This window comes from Brassica napus, chromosome C4 (genome assembly GCF_020379485.1).
Source record: "Brassica napus cultivar Da-Ae chromosome C4, Da-Ae, whole genome shotgun sequence".
NCBI classification, from domain to species: Eukaryota; Viridiplantae; Streptophyta; class Magnoliopsida; order Brassicales; family Brassicaceae; genus Brassica; species Brassica napus.
The window spans coordinates 26,676,600-26,687,230 of NC_063447.1; the positions used below are offsets into that span (position 1 = coordinate 26,676,600).

At 35.0% G+C, this 10,631-nt stretch overlaps 1 protein-coding gene across 2 annotated transcripts; it reads right to left on the bottom strand.

Moving 5' to 3' along the window:
- Nucleotides 1–344: 344 nt before the first annotated feature.
- Nucleotides 345–8,446, bottom strand: LOC106391149 (lysine-specific demethylase JMJ25). Of its 2 annotated transcripts, XM_022700789.2 has the most exons (12): nt 8,201–8,446; nt 7,213–7,891; nt 7,037–7,152; nt 6,841–6,940; nt 6,631–6,763; nt 6,321–6,384; nt 5,545–6,250; nt 4,791–5,417; nt 4,643–4,715; nt 4,485–4,570; nt 4,252–4,371; nt 345–670 (listed from the first exon to the last, which is right to left on the bottom strand). In XM_022700789.2, the coding sequence occupies exons 2-12, from the start codon at nt 7,882–7,884 to the stop codon at nt 581–583; spliced, it is 2,787 nt and encodes a 928-aa protein (XP_022556510.2). In that variant the 5' UTR covers nt 7,885–7,891; nt 8,201–8,446; the 3' UTR covers nt 345–580. The 2 variants fall into 2 exon arrangements, with proteins under 2 accessions (XP_022556510.2, XP_048609732.1); XM_048753775.1 differs by lacking the exon at nt 345–670 and having other exon boundaries at nt 4,013–4,371.
- Nucleotides 8,447–10,631: the final 2,185 nt, after the last annotated feature.

Below are 10,631 nucleotides of genomic sequence, written 5' to 3' on the forward strand. Positions count from 1 at the left end.
AGAAAAAATAGAAATTTCTGTTATAACAAAAAAAAAACGAAATAGAAGTGAATTTAAATAATTTTGTTTTTAAATATTATTATAAAAGTGAAAATAGCAATAGGTTGGCGATGCTCTTAGCCGAAGCATATCAGCTTCCTTTCCCACAAACTCACCTAACCCTAGCCGAAGTTCACATTTCAAGTTTTTCAAGAAACGGATCCTCCGCTTCCCGCCACCAAAACATTGGTTGCCTGTGAGTATGTTATTTTATTTTGTGGAAAACACGTGGAATGCTAAAGTTTTTACATTTACAAACCACTTTGAAAAAATTGAGACAGTTTTCTTTTGAATAAGAAGAAATATGTCTTCCAAAAGATAACCAATTTATATAATGACAAATTAACGATGTCAATGTGCTTATCCGATTAGAAAATCCAATGAAGTTCATGAAAACGAAGACGAAAATCCAAAAGGTCACTTATGTTGACATTTCCATGAAAGTATTTCTTTCTTTCTAATATGTATACAGGACCCGAGAATCCTACACATTGAATGCACAACAAAATATCTCTTTGTAGATGTCACACAAAAGCTGCCTTCAACTATTGGGCACTGGTTTGGTCTCTTTTGGTAGCGTCTCAAGTTCTATGAGAGCTTGCTCGATCGCATAGATCACCATCTTCTTTATCTGTTTCCACGGGTAAAGAAAAAATAGCATTAAATGGTCAGGCCAGTGAATGAATACAAAAAGAGAAGAATAAAATTTAAATATGTCATCTTTCATCATACATGTACAGATGTACTAACAGAAAAATACAATATTTTAAAAGTCGGTGTAGACGGTGACTACGCGCCCACCTACGTAGCGAATCTAATCTAAAACGAAACAAATTTTTTAGAACGGTTTTTAAAGAAAATAGTTTAATTGTTCAAAAATCGGTTTAGTAGGTAGGCGCCCACCCAATAAATAATCATATATAAAGAGCCTAATTACCTCCTACCGATTTCTTAAACACCGGAAAAATATATTAGTCGATCAAGATACTCACCAATATTTCAAGAGAATATACTTTTCTATTGGTGAGTATCTTGATCGACTAATATATTTTTCCGGTGTTTAAGAAATCGGTAGGAGGTAATTAGGCTCTTTATATATGATTATTTATTGGGTGGGCGCCTACCTACTAAACCGATTTTTGAACAACCCTGATGGTTGGAAAACAATTTCGATCAAAATTTGGTTTTGTGTAAAACATAGCCATGACCATATAAACTCATGTAGCAGAAGCTTGTAAGAAAAGGCAACTAGGCATGCGCTTGGATTTTCTTGTCGTGTGGATTTTCTTGTCGTGTTGATTCCTTCTAGTTGTACAGTTTGCTCATATAGCAAATGTGATCAGCGCATAGAAGACGTTGACCTCGCGAAAACATCAAAATTCCTTTGACGTATTTGACAAGGTTTAAAGTTTCCTTTTCTTAGTTTTCCTTTTGGTGTTTTCTTTTATTCATATTAAGATAAGGTTATGTTTTGCTTTTAGGATTAGGATTTATTTCATTAGTATTTATAGGGAACTCTCAATCATTGTAAGGTACGATTTATTGAATTAAGATTGAAGTTTCACAAAGAGTTTTTGGAAGCACTGCCAAGAGTAGTTGCGCCGTTTACGTTTTGAATCCAAGAACTCTTTACTTGCTCGAGATCATCCTTGATCTTTAGTGATTTAGCTTCCGCTCTCCATCAAAATCTCATTGTTCAGAAGGTTTATCCTAATGTCGTCCTTCTTTTCAGAAAGTGTATTTCTGTTCCGGTTCTTTTTGGTATCATGAATCTTTTCCTTTTTATCTTAGGACTAATCTTTCTTGTTTTAGCTTCCGTTTCAGTTTGGTTTATCACATTTCCTCTTTTGGGTTATTGTTTCTCGGGATACATAGATGCTCCGCTGGCTCAGTTCCCGGAAAAATATAGTTATTCCACCGACTTTATCTCCCTTTTAGGATTCTTGTAAAACTTCGGTTTCATTACCGACTAGCTACTTTTGGTTTTATCCTTTTTCTTTTGGCTAGTTAAAATCTTATAAAGGTAGGAGGATGTGTAATCGAATATAGATCAAGAAACTAAGTGAAGGTTATTGATTACCAGATTTTAATACATGCAAGATGTCTAGCAAAATCTTGAATTGCCAGCACAGCCACATTGATTTGTTTTCGACTATTGATTTGTTTTCTAATAAGGCATCAAGGAGTGCAACCCAGTACTACTTGACTAAGCCCCGTGTGCTCGGCGAAGGAGGGGGTTTTCTTTACCAAACTTCGTTTACGATAACAAGGAAAATTATAATCCTTAGCATAACCCATCATCCATTCAATGTTTTCGACTATTGATTTGTTTTCTAATAAGGCATCAAGGAGTGCACCCCGGTACTACTTGACTAAGCCCCATGTGCACTTCGAAGGAGGGGGTTTTCTTTACCAAACTTTGTTTACGATAACAAGGAAAAATAAAATCCTTAGCATAACCGATCATCCATTCAATGTTTTTGACTATTGATTTGTTTTCTAATAAGGCATCAAGGAGTGCAATCCAATACTACTTAGCTAAGCCCCGTGTGCTCGTCGAAGGAGGGGGGGGGGTTTCTTTACCAAACTTTGTTTACGATAACAAGGAAAAATAAAACCCTTAGCAGATCCCATCATCCGTTCAATGATTTCTAAATACTGACAGGGTATTTTAGTAGATTCGGAAAGATTTTTATATATTAAAAATAGAAACACAAGTCTGAAAGAAAGCTTACGGATTTACAAAAACTAAAATAGGCAAACACTAAGAAGATATTTTCTTTCCAAAAATGGAGAGGATGATGAACAATTGATGAATAATTAACTCAAGGATCTTCCATTACCACTCCTTGTTGTAGTCAAACCTATAGATCCTTGAGAAATTGCGACGAAATTGGATTCGCTTACGCATACTGACAATTCACTCGTTATAATGCTCCATCTATCGGCGTGAATGTCTAATGGTATGCTCCAGCATATCATCTCTAGGATTCCACGATTTGAGAAGTTCGTAAACCAAGAGCTAGCAATTCATAGGATGCATTGGAAGCCCTATCAATGTCCACACAAGACAATGATGCCGCGAGCACCAATTATTTTGAGGGTGTACTTATCCCAAACTTGAGACTTTATTGGGTGTGGTGACAGGGGTGAAAGCTAAAGGAGCATACTAGTAGAAGTTACAACCCTTTGTCCCGACCATTTTAGCACGTGAGTCGCGCAGGGCATAAACAACCAAAACTAACATCTCGAGCAAAGAAAAATCATTTATGCAACCCGATGTTTTGCGTATAGACAAGGGATTGAGTTGCAGAGACAATTAATCATCTCTGCAACCCGAGCCCCCAGGTTAGTTAATAGACAATCTACATGCAACCCAAACACCCTCTCTTTATTGTTGAGACAATATTTTAGGGTTGTTTACAGACGCACTAATCTGATTCGGAAAAATTGATCAAGATTGCACACTTCCCGACATAGGTCCTCTCGACCCCAAGTTGAAATACAACCCAAACTCGTGTCAATGTGATTTTCTTTTTGAGGCCTACCTATAACAATGAATCCCGTGGGGAGCCATATTTCACATAAGGGCCTCACTTGTTTTCAGTTAATGTGTTTGACTATGTAAGGCAAAAAAAAAAAACAATCGATATTATAGAAAGTCTAACAAGAGTATGTTATTCAATATTTTGGATAACAACCCTTCAGATATTTTACCCTTGATGCTAGTGGATAAAGAGATGGGCATTTTATTTTTATTTTTTTTGTTGGGCTTGGAAAAGGTCATAACCGAATTAAAACCAGTTTTTTTTTTAAAGAAAATTGTTTGGTTGGTTCAGTTCTTTGAATAATAGTTGAACTAAGATGTACTCATAAAGTCTACTTTGGTATTTAAATGTATCTATATATTAAAAACTAAACAAATTTTGGTCATTTTTGGGTTAAAACGTTCAGTCTTTTGATGTCGGTTCAATAAAGATAAAAATTTCGATTCGGAGTAAACCGATTAGTGTTCGGTTCTGGTTCTGGTTCGGTTCAAATGCACATCTCTCCTAATTGGATCCAAATATCCAAGAATAACCCGGATATCCAGCTAAACCCCACCAGCATCAACCATACATAGATGCAGTATGCTCACACAAACACAAACACACGAACATACAACAACAAAAAGAAGACATTGATTAATTGGTAAAGAGAGAAAAGACTTGCCTCAAGTTTGTCCTCTCTGGCCTTATGGTTCTTGGGAAGTTGGCGAAACTCCTCTGTCAGACGCAGACACTCTTTAATGTTCTCTGGTGATACAAAGTCTACTGCCACTTTTGTGCACGACTGTCGCAAAAAATTGCCGACCATAAAACATGTTTTCATTAGATTCTCAACTAGAAAGCTAATTATGTGACAGTTTAAAGTGGAAGAAGAAGAGAAAATCAATAGAGCTTTACCTTCAGATTCCGAACTTGATGAGGACAGCCCGCAGGAATAAACACCGCTTCTCCTAGCTTTTGCACAAACGTCCATGGTTCGATCCCTACAATTTCAGACATGAGATTTAGTTTGTCAGAAAAGAGAGCAATATAAATATGGTTGTTCAGTTACATACCGAACTCCGCCTTGAGTTTTCTTTTATGCTCAACGGTTAAATAGCATGATTGGTCATGTATCGGATGATAAACCTGAATGTCAAAACCTCGTCAGTACCTGGAAAGTAAACTCAGTTAAAAGGTTGTTGCTGATGGGTGTTGTTTTACCTTTGTGACTGGGCAACAATAAGCGTGCCTAAACTCTTTACAATGCTTTCTCAGATACTCTTCCAACTTAGGAATATCTTCTCTCCTAAATATGTCCCAAAGGGCATTTCCCGTTTCATCATTTTCATGGCTCAGAATCTCTGGCATGTTCTTTTCTACTTCCTCTTGGCTACATGCAACACCAGTGCCATTTGTTTCGAACCTGTTCTGTTCCTTGTGTTTCTGCTTTATATCTTTAACTGCAGATATCTGCTCTTGACTTAACGTTACTTCAGCCGTATGCGTCAATATATTAACCGCATCAGACATATCACAGTGAAGCTTAGTCACGGAATCGCCTCTACCAAGCTCATCTGGAATCCCATAGGCAATGTAAGTTTTTGGACCCAGGTCCGGTTTGATGAGACCTTCAGGAAGCTTTGCTGCAATGTTCAGAATTCCGGTTCTAGGATCGCTATATTCTTGGAAAGGTAATGCGGATATGAACTCGTCACAGTGGCGAGGTAAAAGGTCTTCAAATTTATCAGAAGGAGGCCAGTCCTTTAGCTTCAACATCTCAGGCCAGAAGTTTTCATAAGTTCTTCCCTTGCTATAACCTTCAAAGAAGTCACGAGTGTTCACCTCCACCTGTTTAAAGAAGAGATTAGAACCCCATCAATCAAAAAATTCATTTAATTAACAACGACATCTATTATCATTTTTCGCTAGTAGGTGAATTCAGAATCTAAATTATTACTAATGAAATATAATATACCTCACACTGAGATAAACAATCAATTGCTCTGACGTGAGACATCTTAGAACTTGATGTTGATGAATCCGCATTTTCGCATAAAGCTCGCCACATAACCATCGGCTCCCAGCTTAAACCAGGTGTGCTATCAAGAACGTTCCTGGCGATTACTGGTTCACCTTTAGCCCAATGCTCTTGGAAATGCAGAAGCTCTTCTTCCTTCAAGACATCAAGAGAATCAGGACAGAACAAGTAGTTGTCGTTTGATGTCGTCCTCGAAGCTGCTTTCCTTCTCATATCTGTCTCCAAGGCAGAGCACTTACAGTTCAACGCTCTAGGGAGGCTTATAATGTACGATGCCAAGAGAGTCTCTGCCTTTTGTTCCAAGTCTGACATCCGCATCCGCGGTAAGATTCGCTGAAGCTTCAACGTACATTCGCCACAACCACCTAGTGCTTTCGGTGCGCAAGTGATGCTTCCGTTGAAACCAACATTCCACTGAGGGGATGGTTTAGCTTCTTCGTCCTCCTCAGATACAGAAGAGGAGCTCGGCTCCATTTCTAGACCATGCATATACTTGTATCCTTTGTCAACATAGTGTAACTTTATCTCAGGGCGTTCAGAGATCGATCCTTGGCGAATCTCTTGGCAGCATTTCAGACAAAGCTCGTAAGAGCACTTTGGGCAGCTGCGGTGCAAGTCAACGATTGAAGTTGCGCAATGATCACTGCAACAAGAGATGGTTTCAGCAATGATCTTAACTCTCTATTAGATATAACTAACTTGAGTGTGCTTACCAGTATACACGTTCATCACAGTAGCTTACTGCCCTATTTACATCAACTTCAGATGGCAGTATTCCTACATAAACATGTCATAAGATTAGGAGAAAAAAATCACTTATAGCAACATAAGCCAGTCTTAGCAGCAGAGCTAGATCTGAGATTTCGGGGACTATATTAAAAATTTCTTAAGAACTGTAATTAAAAAAAAAAAAAAAACTTTCTTTCACAATTTTGAGGGCATATATCTTTTATATATATAACCTCTAAAAAAATTAGTGCTGTGCCCAAATCCGGCCCTGCTTAGTAGGGGTAAGATTCATACCTTGAACCTTTGCCTCAATTTCAATCTCTTCACTCTGGGATTCAGATATTTTTTTCAGAAATGGAAGCATCAGTGAAATCAAGTATTGGAGATGCTGGCGTCTTTCAGAACTTGAGAGTTCCTTGTTCGATGTCTGTTAAGACAAAAAGCACAGACATTAGTTAGCAAAGAAACCATCAAGAACAAAACATCTCATGGATCATGTCATACCTTGATTAAACCATTCAAATGCAAGCATCTGCTGCAGTTACAGTTTTTGCGGCAGGAAGGACATTTATCAACGACATGATCCTCAGATAACTGTGGATACCTGCAACAAAACACACACAAATAGAGTAAGTAAGCATATCGAAACATATTTTCTTACAAGAACAGAGAAGCAGAGTAAAACAAGACAGAAACTAACCATTTCCTTGTACATTGAAGACAATACATGGTGTCTTTACATTCTCTGCAGATGAGAAGAGTTACCCTTTCCCCTTTCAAGCACTGGTGGCAAATTGCATTGCGTTCCTTAGACTCCTGCCAAGATAAAAAAGATACTGTAACATGTTTATATCAAGTCAAGAAACTTATGTTTACCTTTGAAGTATTTCTAATGGTTGTGGAGTCATCAGAACTGCCAATTTTCAAAAGGGCATCTAATACTTCTGAATCTGGCGAACGTGACTGAGAAGAAGTAGCAACTGTGTCATTTTCAGGAATGTTGGAAGCTTTCCTTCTTCTTCGGGATGATGCCTTCATCTTAGAAATCAGGTTAACTTCTTCTTCCCATTCCATGTCTTCTTCAAGTTCTAGTTGGCGCCTGTCTTTCCTTTTACTAGTGAATCTTTTAGAACTCTGATTCTCTAATATTGTGCAATCATCGTCATCTTCAGATTTAGCATCAACTTCTTCTTTGCCCTTATCTTCCCTATTTTCCACGGTGTTCCTCCGCCTAGTAATCCAATCACTTAACATGATATCATCATCAGAAGAGTGTTTCACATCTTTAGGAACAGCTTCAACTTTGCTGCTTCTTTTGTCGTTGGTTTCAAGCGCTAAATCTTGATCGTCTACGGAATGCTTCCTTTTCCTACAATAGACTCTCGATATCACAGGCTTGGAGCTCGTGCAGGCCTCTTTATCTCCCCTCCTACTAGCAGAACCTTTGGACTTGAATAATCTAAAACTTCTCTTCTTCTTGGTCCACCAAGAATAAGTTAGAGAATTCTCCATCAGAAGACTGTAATGCTCCAAACTAACACTGCCCATTTTTTCGCTGCAACAAAAGAAAAAAAAATGTAACTTTTTTTATTTTATTTAACAAAATTAACCCAGAAAATTCGCAATTTAACAAAAGAAGAAAAAAAAATGTAAACTTCTTATTTTATTTAACAAGAAAAAATTCTGAATATTTTCATAATTTTCACATGACTCGCCACAAATTAGAAAAGGAAAAATCTACGGTTTACGAATTTGAACCCAGAACAAGCTACATTCGAGTTCGTCGTTCATGATCACATTTAATAAAACAGGGAGATATCTATCTGACTCATAATCAAAGCAGAGAAATAGAACAAATGTTTACCCGAACGCGTTGGAAGCCGCGATGATTCTCTCTATCCGAAGCCTATATTCCAGCTAGAGAATTTAGCTGATAAGATTTGAACAATTCCCAGAAAAGAAATTTAGAGTTCTCAAACTTTGCAATTTAACTTAATACAAAAAGTTAAGAACTCTTTTCTTTTTCCATTTTCCTTTTTAATTCTATGGGCACGGAAATAAAAGAAGCATAGTTCATAATCTCACCGTTACATACGTTACTCTACTCTAACGCCTTGAGCCAACAGGATTTGTCCCTGGTTACCAAACGAACACGTGACAAGTCATTAATAATATTTTTTATATGTTAATAACTCTTTTTGTTTTCAAATCCACAGGTTTTTATTACAAAGAGAAAGAAATATAAATGAGGAATATAAAGATCTAGTTCTAACTAATATGATATTTTGCTGACTAGAAACAGTGTCCTAATTAAAATTACTTTAGATAACCATTACTTTATTTCATTTACCATTCATCAAATCCAAAAAAATCAAGTCAAAATTAATTATTATTTTTTCGGATTTACTTCTATTCTAGCCTAATTTTGTTTGCATCTAAAGAGTTAAATTTGTATTCCTTTGTTTGACTAAATTGATTTGTTTTCCTTTTTATATTATTTATTTGATTTATTTTCATATTTGATTTACCATTTATCCAAATACTTCTAATAAAAAAGAAATATATCTTGGGGAGTCTTGCCATAAAACGAAAAAGAGTTTATCAAAAAAAAAAAAAAACGAAAAAGAAAAATCGTTCAAAGAAAAAGAACGAAAAAAATTAAGTCAAAATAGAGCGGTCCGGTCCTTATTATGTCAGAAATATTACATCATACGTTACACAGGGATCATGACCAAACCAGACTATCGAACAATAAGGGTCTTGACCAACGATAAGACTTAAGTCCTTCCTTCACAGGTGACGATGAAACTTTGTGCTAAGTTTGGTACACATTACCCAAAACTTTATTTATGTGTTCTCATCCCATCATATGATTTAATTAAAAAGTATGACATAGATTTCCAACATCTGTCGACAAAAAAAAAAGATTTCCAACATGCACCATGTTTTTTTTTAACCTGAGAGTATCGGCCTATATAAGGTCAGACTAGTATTTTTCTAAGAGATGTGCAACTCAATGATATACACTCTCTTGGAATATGTAAATAAGTCATAAGTATGAGCCAATATCCATGTTAGTATCTAGGAATACTTAGTTTCGCGTAGCGAATTGATCGAACCTAAAACATATTAGTGTTCCAAACTTTTTTCTTTACCACTTCACCACAAGATCCCAAACATGTACCATGTTAATAATACATATTTTATTTTTCTAGCAACATTCTTAAATAAAATAATGACCAATTTTATGTACATACCATGAACAAAAAAACCCAAAATATTTTACTTCATCAAACCAAAAACTGATTAATTGTGTTTGTAAAATGAGATTAATCATGTTAACAAAAAGATGACATTAATCACATTTTTATATTTTAATTTGTTTAGTTTACAGACAGTTGTTTTATTAAAAAAAACAATTATTTAAGAAATGATTTTGCTGATTTGTCATGTTATCCATGATTTTAGACTTAGTCATTAATTTTAATAAATAATAAACCATTTTAGAGACTGAACTAATGATTTTGCTATTTTTTAATGGTATCCATAATTTTAGGCTTAGTCTTTAATTTTAATAAACAATAAACAATTTTAGAGATTAAACTAATGATTTATCATATATTTGAGATAATAAATAAATGAGTATTAACACTTGGGTTTAGTAAATAATTTTTCTGATTTTTCTTTATATTTGAGATATTATTAAAAGGAAATTAACAAATTATAATGATAATATCATAGCTAGGTTTATTTTATATTAAATAAAGTAAATTAATCTGACTTTATCTTAATATATATAATATATCATTATATAATCTAATATCAAAGTTAGGTTTATCTTATATTTAGTTTTAGTAATATTAAACGAACTCTATCTTAATATATTTATCATTATACTATATACAATATTGATATTAAAGTCATTTTGTAGAGGAATATTAATATTCTTCTACAATATTGTCATTTTGTAGAGGAATCCAGTTTATGTGATTCTTATTGACAAAATTGATCCGACTAAAGATTGTTACAAAATTAAAGTCAAGGTGTTGAAATTTTGAAAAAAATGAAAAATACAAAAACACTTTGGATTGAACTGGTATTGGTACGTACCGTTGTAAGTATAACATTTTATCATCTTATTGATTTTATTAATTATATAATTTGGTGTTAATTAATTTAATTTTCCAGGAGATGAGGATTTATGCCTCTGCTGATGAACATTTTCTTCGTAATTTTTGACTAAGTTATCGGAGGTTTTTTGAGTAACTTTACCGTCCTGACTATACCATATAATA